We start from the raw sequence: 26,220 nt of genomic DNA on the forward strand, positions 1-26,220 counted from the left end.
GGGCGCAGAAAACGGAGAAAGCTGCCCGGGAGCGAAAAGTGGGAGCGATGGCCCCGCAGACATCACTGCCCCCCTTATCCACCCCCCTACTACCCAGACCGATCGCGACCCCTGCCCCCTTCCCACACCTCACCTATCACCCGCAGAGTGGCAGCGGACCCCCCTGCCCCCCCCGATCCCCGCACCAGAGATCCATCTGCCCCCCCACCTCCACACCAGTGAGCGATCGGGCCTCCACCTACCAGAGATACATCTTACCCGCCTCCCTCATTTCCCCCCCCCTCAGAGAACGATCTGGCCTCACTCCCCCCCCCCCGTCCAGAGAATGGTCTGGCCTCACTCACCACCCCCGCACCCCTCCCCCAGACAGCGATCTGGCCTCACTCCCCCCCCCCGCCTCCCCAGAGGAACATCTGACCCGCCTCCTCCTCCCTCCCCACCAGACAACGATCAGCCCTCCCCCGCCCCCCAGACAACGATCGGCCCTCCCCAGACAACGATCGGGCCCCTCCCCCCTCCACCAGACAACGAGTGGGCCTCCCTCTCCCTCCCCTCCCCAACACAGATACATCTGACCCGCCTCCTCCTCCTCCTCCACCACCCCAACCAGACAACGATCTGGCCTCACTCCCCTCACCCCCCCCCCCCCGCCAACCAGAGAATGATCTGACCTGCCTCCCTCCTCCCCCCCACCATCGATCTGAGCCAGAGAGCCGTTGGAAGCTCTGACCTCGCTCTTCAGCAGCTGGAGTGCCTGATTCAGACTTTTATTCAGCAAGTTCATTTTGGCGCGTTTCTGCTGAGTGCATCCTGTATTGAACTTGGTGACATAATGGGCCCTATTTACCATTGCGGGCGTGAAAAGGTGGTAAAGTCGGGTGTGAGGCCATTAATGCGATCCGCGCCCGCGTCCGTGGAGATGGCCACTTTACTGAGACCCAGGAATGGCGGCAATCCGATTCGTGCCCGAAACAGGCGCAGAAAGCGGAGAAAGCAGCCCGGGAGTGAAAAGCGGGAGCAATGGCCCCCACAGACATCATTGCCCCCCCTTATCCACCCCCACCGCTAACCAGACTGATCGCGACCCCTGCCCCCTTCCCAACCCCTCCCACTGATCACCCGCAGAGTGGCAGCGGAACCCCCTGCCCCACCCCATCCCCGCACCAGAGATCCATCTGCCCTCGCCACCCCCCCCCACCAGTGAGCGATCGGGCCTCCCCCCCCCACCAGAGATTCATCTTACCTGCCTCTCTCATCCACCCCCCTCAGAGAACAATCTATCCTTACTCACCCCCCCCCCCCCCAGAGAATGCTCTAGCCTCATTCACCGCCCCCCCCCCCGCCAGAAAAGCGCGGGTCCCATTCGTGCTGTGGGTGGGGCTTAGCGCGCCCAAAATGATCGGAGCTCTGAACTGCGCATGCACAGTTGGAAAGCAATTTGAAAAATCTAGAGAAATGTTATCGTGAAGTAATGCTAAGGCTGGCAGATCTGAGTTAAGACCGCTGAGTGCATCCCATATTGGACTTGGTGACATAATGGGCCCTATTTTAATATTGCGGGTGCGAAAAGGTGGTAAAGTCGGGTGTGAGGCCATTAATGCGATTTACCGAGACCCAGGAATGGCCGCGATCCGATTCGCGCCTGAAACGGGCACAACAGCGATTTAAATGTATTTGCATGAATTTCAATTGAATTAATGAATTGCTCGCCCAACGTTATCAGCATTTCCCCCTTTACCACTGCGTTCGCCGATCCGGAATCGTGCCGAAATGAACCTGCTGAATAAAAGTCTGAATCGGGCGCTCCAGCTGCTGAAGAGCGAGTTCAGAGCTTCCAACAGCTCCTTGACTCAGATCAGTGGTGGGGGCGGGGAGGGAGGTGGGTCAGATCATTCTCTGGTTGGGGGGGGGGGGGGGGCGGAGGGAAGTGAGGCCAGATTGTTGTCTGGTTGCGGGGGGGAGGGGAGTGAGGCCAGACCGTTGTCTGGTTGGGGGGGGAGGAGGAGGAGGTGGGTCAGATGTATCTCTGGTGGGGAACGGGGGGGGCCCGATCGTTGTCTGGTGGGGGGCAGGGGGGTGGGGAAGGCCGATCTTTGTCGTGTGGTGGGGGGAGGGGAGGAGGCGGGTCAGATGTTCCTTTAGGGAGGGGAGGGAGTGAGGCCAGACCATCCTCTGGGGGGGTGTGGGGGTGGTGGGGGGGGGGAGGGGGAGGGGAGATGAGTGATGCCAGATCGTTCTCTGGGGGAGGGGGGGGAGTGAGGCCAAATCGTTCTCTGGGGGGGTAGGGGGGAGTCAGGCCAGATCGTTCTCTGGGGTGGGGGGGCATGGGGGGAGTGAGGCCAGCTCATTCTCGGGTGGGGGGGGGTGAGGCCAGATTGTTCTCTGGGTGGGGGGGGGGGGGGGGAGTGAGGCTATATCAATGTCTGGGCAGGGTGGCGGGGGGGAGGAGGGAGGCGGGTAAGATCTTTCTGTGGTGGGGGGGCAGATGGATCTCTGGTGGGGGGGAAGGGGGCAGGAGAGTCCGCTGCCACTCTGCGGGCGATCAGTGGCGGGGGGGAAGAGGGCAGAGAGTCGCGATTGCTCTGGGTAGCGGGGGGGTGGGTGGATAAGGGGGACAGTGATGTCTGTGGGGACCATTGTTCCCGCGTTTTGCTCCCGGGCCACTTTCTCCAGGCCCGGGAGCGATCTGACAGGGGCGCGCTTTTTCAAATTTTTTTTTTAACTGCACATGCGCAGTTCAGAGCTCCGATTGTTTCAGGCGTCCTAAGCCCCGCCCACAGCGCAAATGGGACCCGCAAATTTTTTTTCAGGCTAAGTGCGTATGGGGGCGCCTGAAAGCAGATTTCTAAGTCGGATCTGAATTTGCCCAGGTTCAGCACTTAGAATGAAAATGGTAAAATCAGGCCCAATATGTGTGGTTAGATTCATGCTTAGAGCTCTGCTTCCCAAGTGTTGTAACAGCAAGTGCCAAACCCTCTTATTCACCTGTAATCACACCATTTCCCATGACCCCAAAAACTCTTTTCATGTGAAACAGCCACCCACTTAGACTTCCTCTAATCTAGTGTATTGTATTCCCAGTTCATCATGCAGTCTTCTCTACATTGTAGAGTAATGGAGTTTGGAGGATTACTTGTCTGAATATCATTCTGCTTCCAAGTATCATCCTGACCTCCTTGTTGTCCACTGTTTTAATGTCCCATCTCATTCTCTCTCTCTCTGGCTTTGGTCTCCAATACTGTTTCAACCAAACAACAGAATTCCAATTAAATCTTTTTTCTGGATAGTTTCTCTGAGCTGATCATCGTTATAGTTGGTTTGCTGGGATATTGGGTGGGTCTACTAACCTCCAACAGGAATGAGTGTGGTGAGTTGTAATTTCAATTTTAGATTCTTTGACAGATCTTAGTTCTGCCTAGGAAGTAGCAATGGTGGGAGTTATGGTGTGCCTAGTGTTGACCTGTCTTTTCTCTTTTTGAACATGGCAGATCCTCTTTATATTCTCATCAATTCTGTTTTCATTTCAAACCTCTTGCATCTACAGTTCCAAACAACCCTTTTCAATTTCCTACCATGTTTATATCTTTTCCTTTCTGTTCTCATGCCTTTATTCTATTTTAGCTATTTGCATACTTTGTTCTATTGTTGGCCAAGATTGTCCTGGAGTAGGACAACTTATAGCAATGCAATATTAGATTGGATTGTGTATGTTTAGGTTTTAATTTTTTTTGCGCACAAAATTGCTGGAAGTGCAAACTGATTGCAGCATAAGAAGGGCATTGGGGTATCTTGGATCTTGGGACAAAGAATCCCGTTAGCCAATGAGATCAAAGATTGAGGAATAGAAGGACTGAGAAGATGTGGAGTGTTAATTAATGTGGATCAATTCATTGTAAAATCCTGCAAAGAAAGATAAACAGAGTGAAAGAAAAATTGGATCTTGAGAGAAAAAAATGAAGAAAACATGTAGAAATGTAAAACTTAAGCATTTTTCAAATCGCAAATAATAATCCACAACCTGAAGGAATAAAACTTAATGCTTTTAATTGTTCACTTCCTGGGCGAGAGAGGTTGACTGGCAATTATTAGCAATTGTTAAAATTGTACTTATGTTAACACTGTTAAAATTGTACTTATGCTGTTAGTTACTAGATAATGATCTTTGATGAGATTATTGCACAGTTTATGTGCCAATGCAACAATTTTGTGACTGTTATGGGGATGTTAAGAACAAAGTGCCATTTTCACAAATCACAGAGCATCTTTTACAGTTGCTAGCTGATTTGAACAGTAATAATGGTGTAGATGTTCACATGGTGTTTTCATCAGCAAAGTCCTTGACTTTTCATTGCTTCATCAACATAATACATAAAACACTTTCTTGTTTTTCCTGCAGTTTCCAGGTCATTAAACCCATTAACCTCTTCTATGTGTATCTTCTTCACCCTTTTTCAATTCTGCTTAAGTATTGGCTTATTTTTTCCATTTTTAGTTCTGACAAAGGGTTGCAGCTGGCATGCTGATATATGGGGCTGAATTTAATGATGGCATCAGGGGTCTCACCTGCTGACCGCAGAACCAGTAGCAACCTTCCCATCAGGCACTTAACCGGGCACCTTCAGGCCATCCCTGGGTTTAGGCCCTCGGGCAGAAATTACTTCCCCTGAGAGCTACCACCTAATCAAAGGGCAACAGCACCCTATTGCCCATCAGAACCTTCAGGAATCACGGTTGTTGTCGGTAATGTACCCAGCATAGGCTTCCAGCATATAGGTTAGTAAGGATGGGATGAATATCACAGGGAGGGGGTTTCTCATTAGGGGTGGTGGATGAGGTCAGAAGAAAGGGAGGGGGGTGGCTCTCAGTGATCAGCCCCTTCCCAATACCAGGTCCCTCGATCAGATACTGAGTGCCTTTGAAGGAGGACCACCATTGCTTCCCCCTCTCTCTCACATGCTGAAAAACTGCAAACAATTTTGTTGCCTCCCCACATGGAGACTCTGCAGCCATGTTGGGATAATGTCTTTAAGTGGGCATTAATTGCCATTAAGGACCTTAATTACATCCCTGCAGGAAGCGATTCACGAGCCTTCCTACCTCAAATTTAATCAAGCAGAGGTAGGAAGACAGTGGGGTCCCCATTCCCCACCTGATTATATGACCCTTGCCTTCAAACTTGTCACTGGGGAGGGGAATTTTTAAATTCTGCCCATGATTTCATTGCAGTTGCTAATGAATATCCAGAAATCTTCCAGAATTTGCAGTTTTCTTTTCACTTTTAGTCTCGTTTCTGCCACTTTTTGCACTCAAGAACTATATTGCTGACCAAATTATAACAACACTTTTGTGCCAATGCATAAATGCAATTCCTACCACTGGTGGAAAATTGTCAATAGAAATGCCAAATTTTAAGTTCAAATTATAGACATATATACAAAGAAATAGTTAGTCAATATGTTAAATTATTTTATTATGTTAAATTATGTTAATTATGTTAAATTATTATGTTAAATTGCATAAATGCAATTTCTACTACTGGTGGAAAAATTTCAATGTAAGTGCCAAATTTTAAGTTCAAATTATACACGAGTACACAAAGAAATAGTTAGTCAATATGCTAAATTATTTCCAGTACAACTGCTTGTATACTTTAGCAAGGTGCATATTCTTATTGATATACTGCTCTCCTCCAAATATTAAAACAAAATAAAAATATGTGGACCCTTCAGTATTGTCTAACATTGCTTGAGCTGTTAAACTCCAAAAACACCTAATAGCCGAGAAATTACTATAAGCATTCAGCTTACAAATATCACTATCAAATAATGCATTCTGTTCCATTGCATGAAATGGATGTTGCAGATGAGGATGAAATGGAAACATTGATGTTTTTGGGGGTTTTTTTTACAAATTATACTTATGGCAGAGAGCTTCCACATTAAAATTCATGGATAGGAAAATCAAGTAGGGTGCGCTGACCTCTGTGGCAATGTTCCAAATGTGCATTTCTGTTTTAAGAAACCTTTGCTTGGAGCACTAATCTGTAATTTCTAAAGGAGGGTGCCGCAAATTTTCTGTCCATATTCCTGTGTTTGCACACTCTGGGAACTGCATCAATGCTCTCTTCGCATTGGATTTGCTAGAGGAAGAGCTATGAGAATAGGAAAATGCTGAGCATGATGTCAGGCAGAAAAGAATCTGTGCCATCAAGGCTTGCAAATGAATTACAGAGCAAGTCTACCACACCAGGCAAAGCTATCCAATAATGATCATAGAGATGTGTATAAGGAGGCTGAGATTTAGTAGTGACACAGTGGCAGATTTGTCTCCTTCAGTAAGTTCTCCAGGCAACTCTGATTTGATTGATTTATTATTGTCACATGTATTTGTATACAGTGAAAAGTATTGTTTCTTGCACGCTATTCAGACAAAGCATATTGTGCATAGAGAAGGAAAGGAGAGGGTGCAGAATGTAGTGTTACAGTCATAGAGAAAGATCAACTTGATATGAGGTAGGTCTATTCTTTGAAGTCTGGTGGCAGCAGGGAAGAAGTTCTTGGGTTGGTTGGTATGTGACCTCAGACTTTTGTATCTTTTTCCCCACGGAAGAAGATGGAAGAGCATGTGTCTGGGGTGCATGGGGTGCTTGATTATGCTGGCTGCTTTTCCGAGGCAGCGGGAAGTGTAGACAGAGTCAATGGATGGGAGGTTGGTTTACGTGATGGACTGGGCTTCGTTCACAACCCTTTGTAGTTTCTTGTGGTCTTGGACAGAGCAGGAGCCATACCAAGCTGTGATACATACAGAAAGAATGCTTTCTATGGTGTATCTGTAAGAATTGGTTAGAGTCGTAGCAGATATGTCGAATTTCCTTAGCTTCCTGAGAAAGTAGAGGCATTTTTAGGCTTTCTTAACTATAGCGTCGGAGTGGAGGGACCAGGACAGGTTGTTGGTGGTCTGGACACCTAGAAATTTGAAGCACTCGACCATTTCCACTTCATCCCTGTTGATGTAGACAGGGGCATGTCCTCCACTACACTTCCTGAAGTCGCTGACTATCTCCTTTGTTTTGCTGACATTGAGGGAGAGATTATTGTTGTCGCACCAATTCACCAGCTTCTCTATCTCTTTCCTGTACTCCGTCTCATCATTTTTTGAGATCCGATCCATTACGGTGGTGTCATTAGCAAACTTGAAAATCAAGTTGGAGGGGAATTTGACCACACAGTCATAGATGTATAAGGAGTTTAGTAAGGGGCTGAGGACACTGCGTTGTGAGGCACGTGTGTTTAGGATACTGTTTAGTATTATCAAAAAAATATGTCCCTCAAGCGTTATTTGTTGGGCTCATCCCAGACTAGCTTCAGCATTATTTAACAAGTTATGACAGACATATTGGGTGGAATCTTCCCAAAGAATCTTCCCATTGGCATATAACAGTGTGAAAATGGGTGTGTTCCACACTGGTCTTTTGGGTGAGCTCCGAACTGCAATCTTCTGGCACTTTGTTCTCACTGGAGCGACGGAGGTTGAGGGGAGACCTGATAGAAGTCTACAAGATTATGAGAGGCATGGACATAGTGGATAGTCAGAAGCTTTTTCCCAGGGTGGAAGAGTCAATTACTAGGGGGCATAGGTTTAAGATGCGAGGGGCAAGTTTTAAAAGAGATGTACGAGGCAGACTTTTTACACAGAGAGTGGTGGGTGCCTGGAACTCGTTGCCGGGGTAGGTAGTGGAAGCGGATACGGTAGTGACTTTTAAGGGGCGTCTTGACAAGTACATGAATGAGATGGGAATAGAGGGATATGGTCCCCGGGAGCGTAGGGCGTTTTAGTTAAGTCAGGCAGCATGGTCGGTGCAGGCTTGGAGGGCGGAAGGGCCTGTTCCTGTGCTGTAATTTTCTTTGTTCTTTGTCATGCCCAATCTCCAGCCTCCACAGTGATGGCCTCCTCTTCTCCCTCAATGTCCCCTTCTTTGCTCCTTCCCTCAATATTCAGGTTGTGTGTAAGATTCCCAGGAAGCTGTTGTGACTCAAACATCTTCTAGCAGTCCGAATTGTTGCAAGCCTCCAGAGTGCCGCATTGGCGGATCCTGGAGGACAAAGGGTATCCACTGAAGCCATTGTTTCCGATACTTGTACACAACTTCAACAGACAGGCAAAAGACAAATATTATTGCTGTCACATGACTACAAGGTCTACCGTCAAGCAGGCCACTAACCTCTTGAAGAAGTTTTGATGTCTTGATAGATCTGGGGTGCTCTGCAATAAGCACCTTCAAGACTATTCTGCATCATTATCGGATGTTCCAGAGGAGAGTAGTGCTGGAGCAAGAAGACAGTGAATGAGTCACATCCTCAGAGGAGAAGGATGATCATGAGGTTCCTCAAGAGGTGCCACTCAATTAACTTGATCAATCAGGCTCGAAATGTTAACTCTATTTTCTCTCTCCACAGATGCTGTCAGAGCTGTTGAATTTTTCCAGAATGTTCTGTTTTTATTTTAGGAATCTGACACACATGCCAGGGGGATTTGTGACTGATTATTTCAATTGAGCACAAGTAGAGGGGGATTATGGGCCAAAAACTCGCTCTCAGAACCATGGGCTGATAACATGTCATTGGATCCCTTGCCATCAATGTCTGCTCATGATCGCAATGTACAAAATCCATCATCTGAACAGGTGCTCTCAAGTGCCTCGCCTTTATAGACCAGGCCCTCATTGTGTTTAACATTTGGCCACTATTAAAAAGTATCACTTTTCTGCGATTCATCCCCTCTGATATATGCAAGCTTAAATCTAGTGGAAACTATGCAGCATTTTAAACTAGGTCAACTGTTGCATTGAACTAAATAGATAAATCATTTCTAGGAGGTGCTACCCCTGCGACTCAAGTTGATGTGGAGGCGGCTGCTGCCTTTCTTGCTCCTTTGCATTAGGTGTTTTTGGTCTGTGTCTTCAGGGTACCTGAACTTAACTGGGGTGAAACTTGAGTGTCACGTTATGCTTTGAGCTTCCAACCTCAAATTCATGCTGTAAGACCACCTATTTCCACCTCTGTAACATTGCCCAACTTCACCCGTTTCAGCACTTCTGCTACTGAAACTCCCATCCTTGCCTTCATTACCTGTATGCTTGACTATTCTTGTGCACTTCTGGCTGGTCTCACACATTCTACCCTCTGTAAATGTGAGGCTACTCAAACCTCAGCTGCTTGTGTCTTAATTCACATCAAGTCCCTGTGCTTGCTGACCTGTATTGATTCACATTCAAGTAATGTCTTGATTTCAAAATTCTCAATCTTGTTTTCAAATATCTCCATGACCTCACCCCCCAAGTCTTTGTAACATTCTCCAGCCCCACAACTGTTCAAGATATCTGCTCTCTGCTAAATCTGGCCTCTCAGTCATCCCTATTTTAATTACTCCATTAAAAGTCATGTTTATTTAGTTCTTTAGGCTCTAAGTTCAGGAATTCACTCCCCACACCTCTCTGCCTCTCTATCTTGCTTTCCTTCTTTAAGGCCATCCTTAAAACCTATCTCTTTGATCAAGCTTTTGGTGATTTGGCATCGTGGGCAGGATTTTCCACCTTCTGTGGCAGAGATAGCCCCCATTGATGTTGGGGGGATTTTCCGATCCTGCGACTGAGATCAGGGTCTCAGCACCCTCCGCCACTGGGGAATTCACGACAGATCGGACTGGAAGATCCTACCAGCAGAAGCAGCCAGAAAGTCCCACCCAATATCTCCTTATGTGATTCGGTGGCATGCTTTGGTTTATAATGCTGTTGTGAAGTGCCTTAGGATATTTTATAAAGGCACTATATAAACTTAAGTTGTTGTTGTTGTTGAAAGGGTACTAAACGGATATTGTCTTTTATTCTCAGAGTCGGAGAATATATAATTGTATAGAAACAATGACAAAAGACACATTATCATGTTGGTGAACAGAATAGGAACCTGTCTTATTGATCATGTTTTTTATCACTTCTTTTCCAAAATATATGTTTAAATACAAGCTCGCTAAAAAGACATCAGAAGATGCTTTATGTTGCAGCAAAATATCTAGCGGAGTACAGTTTTATTTCCCATAATAGAAACACCGACCTTTAAAATTGCCATCTGAATATCTGTCTGCATGTAAAATGCAGTCATGGTGTGACATTTACCATAATGGGCCATTTCTTTATTGTGGGTGGGCACACGGGTTTCCCTTTCCATAATTGTTTATGACATTCTGTCTGAGTGAACTTTTCAGAATGGATATCCTTGCACATTTCAGGAACTTTGAATACTTCAAACTGATTTTCACACAAATACTTGCTGTGTTACCCATGGTAATTGCTATCCTTACTTACACTGTTAAAAGGTATCACTTTTCTGCTATCCATCCTTTCTGATATATGCAAGCTTAAGTCTAGTGGAAACTATGCAGCATTTTAAACTAGGTCATCTTATTAGAATTGCTGTACTTATAACATGAATATTTCTATTCAAACATTTCCATTGGCCACCACCAGTGAATATAAATTATTATTTTTAATATTCAAGGAATGTGGAGATCGGAGGCAAAAGAAGGTTTATTTTCCACTCCTAACTGTCCTTGAGAAGGTCGTTGTGTGACACCTTCCTGATCTGCTGTGGTACATCTATGTAGTTACACCACAATGCTGTAATATAGAGGGTTCCAGAATTTTGGCCCAGTGACAATGAACAGTGACATATTTCCAAGTCAGGATGGTGTGTGGCTTAGAGGGGAACATGCAGCTCATGGTGTTTCTATGTGCCTGTGGTCCTTGTTCTCATTGGTAAAGATTGCACATTTTGGAAAGAATAGTTGAAGAAGCAATGATGGTTGCCACAGCGTATTGGTGGTAAATTTAAGGTGGTGGATTTGGTGCCAATGAAGAGAGGCTGTTTTGCTTGGGATGCTGTTCTTGAGAGTTGCTGGAGCTGCAATTGTGTGGTTAATGGAATATATTCCATCACACTCTTGGTCTGTGGCTTCTGTTCGTGGAAAGGCTTTGGGGAGTCAGGAGGTAAGTTACATGCCACAGAATTCGTAACATCTGACCTGTTCTTCTAGCCACAATATTTGTGCAGCTGATCCAGTTAAGCTTCTGGTCAATGGTATCCCCCGGTGGATGATATCCAGGAATTCAATGATGAGAATGCCATTGAATGTCAAGATGGTTTGGTTGACTGTTGCGATGTTAAGGTTATCTCATAATGGAAATGGCTATTGCCTGGCATCTGTGTGGTCTAAATTTTAGTTGCACTGGTCACCCTCTAATATCTCACACAAACACACAAAAAGGCAATATTCATGTATGAGCCTTAACATGAACTATAAAAGAGTATGATTTGTGTCCTCAGTAAATGTCTACACTATCACTTCTTGTAACTGCTAGGCAGAGGTCAAGGGCTGAATTTTGCAATAGTGGAGGGAAACAATTGTTGGGATTGTTTTCCAGTCCCCTCAGGCACCTTCTTGATGAGGACAACCGTTGTATTCATCTTAGCTGCATGGTGGCACAGTGGTTAGCACAGCTGTCTCACAGCGCCAGGGAGCTGGGTTCAATTCCAGCCTCGGGTCATTGTCTGTGTGGAGTTTGAACATTTTCCCCTTGTCTGCGTGGGTCTCCTCTGAGTGCTCTGGTTTCCTCCCACAACCCAAAGATGCGTGGGTTAGGTTGATTGGACATGCTAAATTGACCCTAGTGTCAGCGGATTAGCAAGGTAAATATGTGGGGTTACGGTAATAGGGCCTGGGTGAGATTGTGGTCAGTACAGGCTCGATGGGTTGAATGGCCTCCTTCTGCACTGTAGAGATTCTATGAATAAGCTGTCTTCACCTTCCCTAAGGCGACAAGTGGACCAGAGCATAGGGCTGCGATTCTCCCATTGTGGCCCACCACTTTTCTGGCGGGTCTGGCTGGGAGATGCGCGTGTGTGGGGAACGCATGCGCATCTCCCAGATCCGGTGAGCAGTCACCGGCCAGACCACGCTGGAAACCTGCGGGAAGGCAGGTAAGTAATTTAAATCTGTTTTTAATAAATTTTAAATATGCATTTTTGTTAATTATCGGGACTATTTAGGTCCCGATTGAATCTCCCACCCCGCCAGGAGTACTTCATTCTGGCGGGGTTCAGATTAGCTCCCCATGTTCGGGGAACTAGTGGGAGACCCCACCGGAATGAAGGGGGGTGCAATCGGGGTCCCCCAAGGGGTCAGCTGGCAGGGGGGTGGTGCTCCCTGGGCATGGGCACCCTGGCAGTGCCAGCCTGTGCTCCCTGGCACTGCCCAAGGGGCAAAGTGCCCATGCCCAGGGGCACCTTGGCACTGCCCACCGGGCATCGAACAGTGCCAAGGAGGTGGGGCCTATTGTGGGCGGTGTCTATGGGTGATCAGTGGGGGTGGGGGGTTCCACTGCCACTCTGCAGACAGGATCGGTCTAGGATGGAGGGAGGGCAGCGATTGGGGTGGGCTGGGGAGGTGGGGATGGTCTGTTGAGGGGGAGGGCCTGCCTTGGGGGGGTCTGAGCCTGGGGGAGGTCAGTGTGGGGGCGGGGGGGGGGGGGGGGGGGGTGGTGGTCTGCCGGGGTGAGGGTAGTGGGGGGATTGCCATTGCTGGGGGGTGGGACCTGGGCATTAGGGCGCTCTGGGACTGGGGGGGGTCAGGACTGGCCCGGGAATTGCTGTGGGGGCCGTGATCGGGCCTTGGGGGGTGGTTGCTGGAGGGGCAGCACTGCGGAGGTCCTGATTCTGTCAGATTCTGATGCGAATAGGCCCCGCCCCCTGGGTTTTTAATGAGATTCATGACTGGGACCTCTGCAGTGCACAGAGTGTGGAGATTCAGGTGAGAAGCTGAACTGACAGAACAGACGGGATTTAGAACAGTTATCCCGCCAATTCAGCACTTTTGGGAGAATCGCCTCCTAGGAGTGGCTAAGCGTGAAAGTGGCTGCATCATTGTGGAGCACTGAATGTACCACTGGGTTGTCTTCTTACTCTGTCAACTGCTTTTCTCTCTTTGCACTTTATATATGTTCACACTTTGAGTCACGCAGCTGTGGCTCCTCTAATTGCTGCTGAGACAAAAAATATGAATTGATGAAGGAGACTGAGGATCCTCCACAGAGAGGGCAAAGCCTCTGGACAGAGATTCTTCCTTCATGGGTGGGAATTGATTAGATATTTCAGGCTATGTCTTGCATGGATGCATCAGAACAGGTATCTTGACTCCCACTCCATCTCCCTCATTCTCAGTTCCTATTGCTTCCTCCATGGGAACAACTTAGCCAATCTGAGTTGCCTTGCCAACCAATCAGCAACCTTTTATTCTGTAGTATAAATTGTCATGATCGCTTGAAATTTGGCATTCTTGCTTTTTCCCTGATGAGTGCAAGACAAAAGAGCAACATGTCTCTCTTTTCAGCAATATTCAAGTTCTGTATAACCAAGTGACTGTTTTACATTATCATATTGCAATGTCCAATCTAAACTGTGCAGCTATGTAGTTATGCAGCAACCTGAAAGTTCCTGCACAGGCTACACACAAGTCAGCCTCTTTCTCCTCATGCAAAAATATTTAAAGGGGTCATGCACTTAAACAAATCACCCATGCACTAAACAAAAATTGATCATACAGTGATTATTATTCTGAAAGCACATTGCAGCCTGGAATAGCAATCAACATAGAGACTGATCTTAATGTTGTTTCTTCTTCTCGAGCATCACTTTTGAGCTCCTTTCTTAGTCTGTGTCAAATATCAATCCTTTTAATCAATATAAACCTAGACTTTGATTTTATCCTGATGCAAATACTCACCTGATCTTTCATTTATTCGGTGTTTTATGAACTGACAATACTTTTTCACAGTCATTCTATAAATGTTTCCCATCCATCCATTCAACACATACCATTAAACTCTAGGGGCCTGATTTTACCATCGCACTGCGCCCGTTTTCGGGCGTGAAAATGTGGTAAAGTCGGGCGTGAGGTGAGAATTGCAATCTGCACCCGCCTCCGCGCCGGTTCCCCCTTTATCAAGGCCCAAAAATGGCCTTGATAAATGCATGCATTTAAATTGATTCAATGGGCTGCACGCCCAACCTTACCGGCACTTCCCCCTTTACCACCACGTTCGCCCATACAGAATCGGCGCGAAACAGACATGCTCCATAGAAGTCCGATCCAGGTGCTCCAGTTAGTGAGAAGGTAGGTGCCTAGCATCTGACGGCTCTCTGCTTGAGATCGGTGATGGGAGGGAAGGTGGGTCCGGTGCCATTTTGCTTGAGATCGGTGGGTGGGGAGGGTGGTCCGTTGCCACTCTGCCTGAGATCAGTGGAAGGAAAAGGGGGGGGTCCCGCTGCTATTCAGCCTGAGATCAGTGGGGGGGAAGGGGTGTCCGCTGCCACTCTGCCTGAGATCGGTGGGGGTAAGGGGGGAGGGGCCCACGATCGGTCTGGGTGGCAGGGGGTGGTGTGTTAAGATGGTCAGTAACGTTGTGGGGGTGGGGCAATGTCTGTGGGGGCCAGGGGGAGGCATTATCCGGCCCGGGAAGAATATGGGACGGGAACAGCATTCTATCGGTTTTTTTTCTGCGCATGCGTAATTGGAGGCGCTGATCGGAGCTGCAGGGTTTTGGGCATGTTAAGCCCCGCCCACAGGCTTCTGCAGCACAATTTGGAATTGCTGATATTTTTGCTGGCAAAGTGTGAACGGGTCTAAAAGTGAGATCTGAAACACTCCCAGTTTCAAGTTCGCCCAGCACTTGGAATCAAAATGGTAAAATAGGGTCCTAGGTCTCTTCCTGCTTCCTTAAAGAAGAGAGGCAGAGAGCTGAAGTGCCCACCAGCCATCTCAAGGCTAAGATGTACAGAGGAGCAGAGGCTACAAAACAGCGGAGTCTTGGCCTGCCTGGCTGTTGGAAAAGTAGGTGGGTGCTTCCCAACTACCTTGCGACACAATTAAATATCAGATCCCTACAAGGCATATAACACTCACTCATACTGACTTGAGATCAAACAAGAATGAAGCATGTTCATGTTATCATGAAATGTAGGATGCTATTAAATCAAACTGCCATGTATTTTGTAAACCATGTTTGGACAACAACTCAGAAAAGGGAATGAATAGGGAATGGGGCATTCCTTGCAATTGATACAATTAGTAGTCAGAGCAGTGTGAGCCGGTAAGCAGTTTAGATAAAGGTGAGGTATTTGAAGAAGCAGCAACTAGAGATTAAGGGCTGAAGGCAACAGAAGAGCAGTGGAGAGGGGCAACCACCTTCAGGAAACAGCTCAGCTGGAGATGAAATCATCATAGAAACCCCACAGTACAGAAAGAGGCCATTTGGCCCATCGAGTCTGCACCGACCACAATCCCACCCAGGCCCTACCCCCATATCCCTACATATTTTACCCACTAATCCCTCTAACCTACGCATCTCAGGAGACTAAGGGCAATTTTTTTTTAGCATGGCCAATCAACCTAACCCGCACATCTTTGGACTCCTTGAAGTACCAAAGGAAAGCCAATTTGTGCAAAAGATCATTCCCTTTGCTGAATCGAAGACCATTTCCAAGTCCTGGTCACTTAAGCTGTGCAGTGTAGATTATAGTGTAGTAATAACTGGCTAGATTTGACCGATAGGTTTATGGTTGTTGTTTGGGAAATGGGAATCTCCGCAGAGTTTAAGTATGGGATGCTTTTGGGTTTTCAGTCTTTGAGGTATTAAGTGCTTACTATTAATTTGCCGAAGTATAAAATTGTTTGTTGTAGTGTTTATTATGTTTCTTCTACTTTTAATGTTGATATTAAGAAGTTAATAATAAATACTTTTATTGTTGCTTAATTAAAGAGTGGTCTGAATTCTCACTGTTTCCGCAAACGTTTCTCACTAATATCCAAAAGAAAATACACCACAGGAAACCAATGTTTCAGGTTGGAACACTCTCGCACATAACATCAGAGCGGTTTCATAACAATATGCATAGTGATAATTTCAAAGTGGTTACCTTGTCAGTACTCACTTCCCACAGAGCCTTCACACATCCTACAGGAGGTGGCCCAGGTCACTGCTGTCACCCCTAGGAGAGACTGTACCATCACAGATCTCATGCAGGCTCAGACATAATTTGTAAGATAGATGGATGGGGTTTCACCTGGTGACTCACACAACAACAGTGAGTACCAAGTGGAAATGTTAGGAAAAGGAGGACTAAATATTTGTAGTTGTATAAAGTTATGCATATAGTGCTCATACAGCATTTGTCATATTGCTCCTGGCTTCATTCCTCAAGTTTCTGAAAAGCGTCATCAACTATGTTTTAAGTGGGTATCTCTTGTCTCCAAGTAGCCTGTTAGTAACCCTGCTTTAGTGTGCAAAAAGATGAGGGAGTGTGCATTGGCGCAAGACAAAAGTACATTGGAAGTCTGCATGAGAATCTTGTGCACACTTGCATGAATATTTTTCTATGGTTGCACACCAGTTATACGTTGATGATTTGGAAGCCCTTGCATTTGATGAATGTTTCTGGGTGATATATGGGTATCTTAAGTGTCACGTGTACAGTCAATGATGCCATGTACCCATGGGAATCCAGCCAGAGCTATAACCTGAGTGCTCACTCTTTGCGACTGGTCTCATCAGATATGAAATTCATAAAGATGGCTCAAATGACAGCAGTCTCACCTGTTAAGTCACAAAGTTGTGGGTTCAAGGCCCACTTGGGGACAGAAGTCTAGGCTGACACTCCTGTACAATACTGAGGGAATGCTGCATTGATGAAGGTGCCATCTTTTAGACAAAGCCACATCTGACGTAAAAGGTGTAAAAGATTCCCTGGCACTATTTTGAAGAAGAGCAGTGGCGTTCTTTTACAAAGAAAAGCAGGGGAGTTATTCCAGGTGTTCTAACAATACTTAACCCTCAATCAAAGTCACATAAAAAGATAATCTGGTAGTTACCACATTGCTGTTTGTGGGGAGCTTATTGTGCACAGTGGCTACCACATTTTATACATTTCAACAGTGACTACACTTCAAAAGAAATTAATTGGTTGTAAAGTGCATTGGAATATGCTGGGGTATTGAAGGCACTATATAAGTGTGAGTCTTTCTTTTATTCTTTTTCGTAATTGCCCAATGTGGCAATGAAGTGATCAGTCACTTTTCTTACACACTTATGTGTCACTTGCTGCAAAATGGGGCAAATTTCTCTCACAAACCTCAAAGCATAGTTGAGGGAGATGGCGACTTTGACAACAACTGGTAAAGTGTGGCTATCAGGCTGACTTGGCAGCAGAACTTGTTCCAGCAGGCTACAAATATCTGCCTGGACCATACATGATGCCAAGCCTCAGGCACTGGTGTTCTGATGTGCCAGGAAGTTTATTCACTGCTTGTGAAATCTATGTGCTACCTGTAGCGTCCTGCAAGCTACTCTTGTGTGTTTAATCCCTCACTCCTGCAGGGCTCCAGTTGTTAGTGGCAGGTTAGTGCTTCTGCATTCCCTTCTACCCCTGCTAGTATTGAAGGGCAGCTGCTCATCACCTTGATCCTCACCTGAGGTTATCAGTAACACAGTGTAAGCAACACCTGTTCTGATCTCTGAAATGAGGTCTCCTAAGGATGCAAATTAACTTCTTGGCATTTCTTGCGAATAAACCCTCACACACAAGCACACAAGAAGGCAGCTGTGGGTACTGAATATTTAATTGTATATTTCTATTCTGACTTCACCCCCTCAATTGCTGCTGTCTTCTTTCTGGCTTTCCTTTCACTAATGAGTTGCAGGAAGCCAGGGAAACTTGTGGAATCAAAATGAATTGACAAAATCCACATTAACAATGCTCAAGTTGAATGATTAACATATAGGAATTCACATCTCGCTTGTCCCGAGGTCGTGCAGCACATGAAATCTCACCGTGCCATGTCATTCGCCACCGCCAACTCGAATGAATGGAGGCAGTGTAGAAAAAGACAGTGACATATGCTCAAGAGTAAAAAAAAGACACAGGGAGAGAAACAGAAGAATGAGGACTTACAGTGTGCAATGTCACAGGAGCTCCAGTATTATAAAATACAATTTCAACCCCTAAAATGGACAATTAAACATTGACTGTCACATGAAAGGTCATGGTTGGTTTTTAACTTTACACAAAAATATAACAATACAGATGTAACTAAACAGATTATTCAGCTCAAAATTCCATTCATACCTTTTGTCATCAGTTATATTAAAAGGATAAATTTTGGGCTAAAAATGGAACTGTATTGTTATTCAGATATTGGGGAAACGATAATACTTGACATGCCCTCACAAGTGCTAGCAGAGGTAGGCAACACATGAAAAGGATGCTGCCATCTAATTTCCATAATTGTAGCTCAGAGCACACAGCTGGCTGCCATTGCACTCAGCAGTGAGCTGAGTATCATTTGGTGATAGCTTGTGATACAGACAGCTTTCTGTTCTTAAAGGCAGTCTGTCCCTGTTAAATGATGTACAGTAGATCACACTAGGCTTTTGCTGCAATTCTCAACAAGGAAAACATAGCACCTGAACAGAAAAATGGCTTCATGCTCACAGATCCATCCACGTTACATGAAAAGGATGATTTATGTGCCAGCTCCCTGAAGGGTGAAGTTACAGATGAGGTTTGCTGCAGAGGATAAAGATGAGAACTTCAATCGGTAACACACGAAAGAATGCTGTTTGGCATGCTGGATGAATTGAGTAACCTGTCCGATATCCTCCAGTCAAGGTGCATGTAGCAGTCTGATTCCAGACTGTTAAAGGGCACCGTGCAGGGCTTGCCCTCTTTGGAGTCTCTGCCCCATCTCTCTGTCATGCTGTAGACTCAGAAGCAATTCAACTCCAACACCCATGAATATTGCAGCCTTTGTGTAGATATGTCACCTTCTCCTCTGCCCTCTCTGAATCCAGGAACCAACCACAGCACTTTCAGAAACACTCCATAAGCCTTCCAGGTATTTTACGATCACAGAGTTCTTCAAAATCACCATACCGGCAAGGTGGGTACCTGCCTCTTTAAATAATACTAGTGCAGGGCTCACCTTACAGTTGAACTCTTGATACTTTGTTTGTGACAAGTGAATTGATCGAATTGGATTTCATGGTCCAAATTTGGAAAATGGGCCATCACGTCGGCAAGTTGGACTATGTGATGTAAGGATGAGTTCAATTCCCTCTAGGAAGGGATGCCCAAGTTGCTGTGCTGTGCAAGTTGCTCCAAAAGCTGCTGAGAGTGCAGCGCACATCCCAGGGTGGTGTTCGACTTCAGCTGAATCATTTCCAGTGGCACAACTGATAGGAATATCTCAACTTTAAGTATAAGTGTTTATGGTGCAAAGTTTCATAATGACACAAACATTATCATGTACCTAAGACAGGAAAGTAATCATAAACTTTTTAAATTCTACCTGACCTTTTTACTTATTTAAAAATTGCACTTTGCTGAACCAACAGATGGCTGTTACATTTCACAAGTTGGCTACAGTTTCTGGAAATTTCCAATAGCAGGTACAGGACAAAAACGCAATTTTCACCCTTGTGGAATCTCACAGCTCATTTTATGAGGACACATTATAATTAATGAAAGCAGGGAGGAGCATTCAATCTGTCTCCCCAGCCTGGTCCTGTAACAAAGGGAGAGCCATTTAAACCAGCAGAGGCACTAATAGCTACCATCTAGTTCCAAGGGTAAATATTGGATTTTGTCCAAATGCATAGAAGCTGCTTGTTAGTCTGCAACTGATTCGTTACTGGGAAACCTCACATGACCTAAGCTTGGTCTTTGCAAAGTTTCAATATTACACTTCAAGATGCATAACTCAGTCTGCTATTTAACCTCCAACCTAAAAATACCACAGTAGGATTTCAGGCTGATCAAACCCCTGCATCAAGTATAAGCCTCCCCGAAACCTGTTTCTCTGGGAGATTCCTGCCATCGCCTGCTGAATAGGCCAAGCTTCTATATACCAACCTCATCTCACTGCATCACCATCAACTTTAAAGAAATTCTGCAACTCCTACTTCAAATAGCTGAATCCGTCTGAACTGTAGTGTGTGTATCACCATCATCATGTGTTTAAATGTATCATTAAACAATGTTTTTAATTCAACTTGAAAGAGAGTTTGTGGCAAGTCACATTAAAAATTGACCTCACACTTGGGGAAACATGTCAGAACCTATTTCAAAAATTAAAATGCCTCAATTCATGAATAGATGGTGAGAAAAATAAAGGAGTTCAAGTTTTCCCCTCTCCCCTATCTTTAATTGAAATGTATCAGACAATTTGGTCATGGAGATAATTATGCCTCCTTAAACCTTAATGGATAAAATTCCTGATTTATCCTTCCATACCAGTCACTTTGGAAGGGGCAATCAGTTTTAAAGTGAATGAACAGAAGCAATGACATTTCAAAAGTTGAATTAGCAAGATCCGTGACCAAAGAGAAAACCAAAGTCAGAAAACAATACAGACAGGAAGAGAGAAAATATAAATGTAAAGAACAGCCAGAACAAGACCAATGGAATGGGGTTTGCATTAATGAATGAGGAATACAGATTGTGATAATAGAGGAAAGGGCAAAATACAAAGCCAGCAATTAGAAGGAAGAGCAGCACCTCATTCTTGAACAAACGGAGAAACATGTATTGGTGTCTTCTGGTAATATGTTTGTTTAAAACGGATGGAGGAATTAGGAAACCACCATTTTATTCAGTCAGATTATATTTGGAATTTTATAAAGAGCTGCTACTGATAGTTTTAAACAGATATCTGACTTGTTAACCATAATTGGATCTAAGACAAATTAGCCAGCCATGATGCAAAATAACAAAGCAGGAAAATGCTCTCTGTGTATCATATTTCAATCTTGATAATTGTTTATTTTATTTATTTATCAGTGACACAAGTAGGCTTGCAATGAAGTTACTGTGAAAATTCCCTAATCACCACGTCCGGCATCTGTTTGGGTACACTGATGGCCATTGCCCCTAACCAGCACGTCTTTCAGACTGTGGGAGGAAACCAGAGCAGCCAGAGGAAACCCACACAGACATGGGGAGAATGTGCAGACTCCACACAGACAGTGACCCAAGCCGGGAATCGAACCCAGTTCCTGGCACTGTGAGGCAGCAGTGCTAACCACTGTGCCACCGTGCCACCCAATAGTTGAATTGTGATATTATAAAGTTTGTTATTTTCAAGATTTATGATTTAATGCACGAAATGTACAGACAGGAAACACATGAAAAAAAATCAGCAGCAACTGAATCATTTTCTGAAATATTTGTGGCTACAACAGATTACAACATTGTCAAGGTACGTTTTTCTTGCATCTTTTTTACAGTTTTAAGAAAAAAATGAAAATACCTCACATTTGTGTGCCTCTTCACATACAAGTTGTGGAAGTTATTTGTATTTTCCAGTTGGCAGTGACCAGATTTAGGCCCTTGTAATCGCTGAATGATTTCAGCCTTCATCTCCATGGCAATATGTGCAGGAAGCAATGACAGTAACAGACGTTCCTTTGGAAAGACAAGGAAAAAAAAATTAAATTGTTATAATGTTATATTTTCTCATCTCTTACTAATGCTGAAGTAATTTGAAAAGTAACAATGGTGGCCAAATTTTGCTCCCTGGTGATGATAATTTCAGCACTAGAGGTGCTGTTACGGATTCAAAATGACAACTGCTTGAGTTTCTGCACCTTTCCGATGTGGTCCATGCTGAATACCATCTGAATACTGTTAGCATGGGCACTGCGTGTGCAGTAGAAATATGTGGAGAAGGCAGATTGTGATGTCAGTTAGCATCTGATCTTTTATTTGATGCTGGCCCTATCATTTTGGAACTCACCATTCTAGTTAATGCCCTCACAGCTGAGCATGTGTTCAGCAGCACCAAGGGCACACCGTCAGCACCAGTAAGTTTCTGATTTTAGGTGACGATGGTCCAGAACCAACACTTTGTACTTTTGATTTGGCAAAGAATATTCGCTTTCTACCTAAATTTAGTGAGGAGGGAGCAGAATTGTACTTTGTGCCATTTAAGGAAGTTGGCACAAAGCTGAAATGACTTAAAGGAGATTGGACTCCCACAGAGTGTTTTCATAGGAAAAGCTTCAAAGGTGTACGAGCGATAAGTGACTATGACAGAATAAAGAATGCAGTTCTCGATACTTTTGAGTTAGCAACAAAGTCTAGAGACCAGAAATATAGGAATTAGAAAAGAAAACAAAATCAAACTTTTGTGGAATTTTCTAGAAAGAATGAAATATTGTTTGATAGATGGTACAAACTGATAATGGTTGAATAAGACTTTGAGGGACTAAAAGAACTGATTCTGGTGCAAGAATGTAAAAATGGTGTCCCTTTGGTAGGTCCCACATAGACGAACGTAAAGTTCATGAACAAAGAATGCTGTTGAAATGGCAGGTGAAAACAAACTGACTCACAGGCATAGTAGGAATATACCCCAATTCATAAATTCACAGAGGTAATTGGAGAGATAAGGGGTTTGATAGTGAAAACTGTGCTGGTTCTGGTGAGAAAGGTGGAAAAGGTAAAGAAACAGGCACTCCTGGGGTTAGAACCACAGAACAATAAAAAAGTTATGCTGCAAAAGAGGCCATTCAGCCCATCGTGTCTGCGTTGGCCAAAAAGAGAAAAAAATAAACTAGTTTATTAAAAGTGAAAGTCCTGAGGGTAATTTTGATTCATGGGACTAATTTGTTAATTTCTTCATAAAAATAGAACATGTAAAGGCTAAATATTAAAAGTGGAAATCAAGCCTGAAGCATTAGTACAAATGGCAATGATCTTCCACAGAATGCTGTCCTGGCGATAAAGATTAAGACCAGCGAGTTGGTTTTCCCGTGTTTACTGATGGAGTAAATCAGGGTGCAGGAAGTTATAGTTTTTTATCTATGGGTGCAATATCCCCACTTTCTTCTGGTGAGGCAGGCAAGTTGATTGTTATTCTTAGAGATACAGGAACAGTGACTGATGGTGGCAGGTGATATTAAACTTTCTAACAAAAGCTCACTGATTAGATTCGTAGGTCCACCAACCCCTCAGTGGAACTATCCCTTTGAATAACCCTCCCCCTCCACGCTGACCCGACCACCCCCCCCAAAGGCCAGGCCTGTCCAACCCGAGCCAATACCACTCCTCCCTCTCCCACCACTTGACCAGACATGATCCCCTGGCCCGACTTGACCACAAATCCTACCCATTTGTCTTATACACTGAGCTTCTCCGTGGCCTGTTGAAATGGCTGGACTTTTAAACTTAACTGGCTTATGGCATTTGGTGCTGTATAGAAGAGGGCATGGTTTACTTAGCTTCAACTGAGCTGCCCTTGACTGTAAGCCATGGGAACCCGCTACGCTACACAGATCTCACCCGGCTTGAGTGGAAGGTCAGTTGAGATAGAAGTGGCTGGATTTCAAGGTAAGTAACTGTGAGCAAAGTGGTAATCTGAACCAACTGCCACTCTGCCAGCAGTTATGAGCACTATTAATACAGGGTATTGTTAAAAATTGTTTATTCATTCCTTTTTATGTATTAATTTAAAATGTGACTACATTGATGACCTTGCCACAGTGGGGGTCATTCCTCACTTATCTATTGAAGAAGTGGAACTTCCCTTGGCTGGGGGTGACAATTACCATCTCCAGTGGTTGGTCAGTTAGCTCAGATGGTTTGAGTATGTTGTTAATGATGCCAAGGTCAGGTGTTTGATCCTCATACTGGCTGATGTCCTGTCTTAATGCAAGCATGGTTTTGAGAAAAACTATTGAGGTCACTGAAGCTGCCATTTTAGTGGGAAATCTGAGAGACTCTTAAGAACTCCAGCAGATTGAACTTTAAAACCTAATTATTATATTTGGTTGGTTTTGTTACAGGTTAATTTGTATAGTATTGCCAATGCAATATGTGCAACTGTAAAATGTGAAAAGGAAACAGTGTATTTATGGGAATAGGTGTTTATGATGTTAAAATGTGTTACATTTTTAAAGGATTGCGAAAAATTCCGTACGTCAGTCAAGGCTTTTCTCTTTCAAGTGGAGGTTGGGGGGATGTGTTATGACCCATGTGCTGTACGTTCTTTTTCTGTGATGTTCCCTTTCAATAGAACAGTTCTTTGTTTGGCAGTTTTTACACAGATCCTTTTATTAAAGTGGGTCTCTGCAAATAGAACAGGAATGGTTTTACTGTATGTGTTATACAGTTGGAGAGGGTAGAGTGAGGACAAGAAGGAGAAGGGATTGTGGATAGGACAAAGACCATTGTTGCTGCTTCATTTTGCAAGAGTCCACCAGACCATTTATCGGGATCAGAGATGGGAGTCTGGGGACTCTGTGCCAGCAGCGATGTCGTGTCCTGAATGAGAGAGGGGTCATAAACATACACCTTGCTGGTGGTGACCACGTCTGTACTTTGGACGGAATATGATTGCTCGTGAATTCAATTCAAGAGCTGAAATGATTGAGTGGCAAGTGAGAGATTCTACTAGAGGAGGCCAAGTTGAAAAGACTGTGGGATTACACACCATGTCCCACTTATGTGGGAAGTGCTGTGAATGGCTGTAAATACATGAGGTATACCTTTGGTGAGGTAACTGTTTAAGGTGAAATTTACCTCTTTGTTTGAAATATCCTTTGTCTGTTAATTGTTTGATATATATTAATTTTAGTTGATTTGTTACTGTAAAAGTTTAAAAAAGTGAAATATTTTCTTTATATTGACATAGTGGGGATTCATACCTTTTTAAAAAAGTTATTGGCCTCTATGCACACAGTAACATTCAATTTAAATGTTGTGAATGGCATGTGAGTTACAGTTCATTTCGGGAGTCCCAGTTGCTGTGGCAGCATGAATTTCTTACACGCATGTTATAGTCTGGAGCTATAGATAGTGATGGAAGAGGCTCCAACATTCTTTCTATTGCATGGCTCAACAGTTATCCCGCCATTCTCACCACCTAACATTGGGCACATGTTGGAAAGATTTGAAAGTTGATACTCAACTTGTTTAGACACATCATGAACCCATCTTCCTTGACTGTCAAGCCCTCGGGTTGGATTTGAACCCAGAGTTTCAGAGGCAGGGATACCACCCACTATACCACCAGACCTCCATATGGTGAATGACTTGGCAATCTAAATTTTCTATTTTATTCTAAGAATCTCAGTTTTGAATGGGTTATAATATTTTGTTTGAAGAGTACATTTGCTTTCTGCTTTCACATCACTTTTGATGTTTCTCTCCACTTTGAACATGTTTGATGCACTTGCAATTTAAAAAATAGAAAGACTGGTAAGTATTTGTTTCAATATCTTTCATCTTAACACTGAAACTGCACCAAACATACTTATGATTCGAGAAATATATTATGCTTTATGACTTAACATCAAATCAAGCTTATCTTTTTCATGGGGTTGTTAATGTTGTTATGCATCCAAAGCTGTTTGATCTGACACAAATCAATATCCTGTGTTGGTTCTTTGAAGTTTTAGTTAACACTTTCAATTAATTTTCCTAGAAATAAATTCTAATTTTAATGGCAAGTAAACAAGAAACATATGGAACACATTAAAATAATTCCATTCTTTTGCAACTACTGATAGAATGGATTAAAAATTTGATGCCGATGCACTAATTTCTCAATCTGTCTGCAAAATTGGGCAGGAAGTATTCACTCATTACAGGTGAAGTATACAGTGCTATACTATTCCAATGTGATTTAGAAACGATGGCAGGAATTCTGCGGTCTCGTATGACTCGCTACCGCTGCCAGGGGGAACGGAGAATTTGGCGCTCAGCAGTGGGACCAGATAATCCCAGCAGTGGGTGAGGTCAGAGAATCAACCCTATATGCGCACATATACATAGGTATAAAGAGTGCCACATCACTCAAAACTGCATGACAGTCTGTGTCAAATAATGTATCAGTCTGCATAAATTAGAAGAAAGCTCCAACATTTGTGTCTAAAAGTTTATTTTTTAATTCATTAATGGGACATGGGCGTCTTTTGCTGGCCAGTATTTCAGGAGAACAGTGACCAAGACACCACACAACCCTGCCACAGCAACCTCTGCAAGACGTGCCGGATCATCGACACAGATGCCATCATCTCACGTGAGAACACCATCCACCAGGTACACGGTACATACT

The 26,220-nt window shown here is 44.3% G+C and overlaps 1 protein-coding gene across 1 annotated transcript in view; it reads right to left on the minus strand.

The window, feature by feature from the left end:
* Positions 1-26,220, minus strand: part of adcy2b (adenylate cyclase 2b (brain)) — a 422,964-nt gene that overhangs the window by 172,050 nt on the left and 224,694 nt on the right. The window contains exon 5 of the mRNA XM_078228489.1: positions 21,412-21,566. Coding sequence (XP_078084615.1) covers positions 21,412-21,566 — 155 coding nt within the window. The remainder of the gene's footprint in view (positions 1-21,411; positions 21,567-26,220) is intronic.

This window comes from Mustelus asterias, chromosome 2 (genome assembly GCF_964213995.1).
Source record: "Mustelus asterias chromosome 2, sMusAst1.hap1.1, whole genome shotgun sequence".
In the NCBI taxonomy this organism is placed as follows: domain Eukaryota; kingdom Metazoa; phylum Chordata; class Chondrichthyes; order Carcharhiniformes; family Triakidae; genus Mustelus; species Mustelus asterias.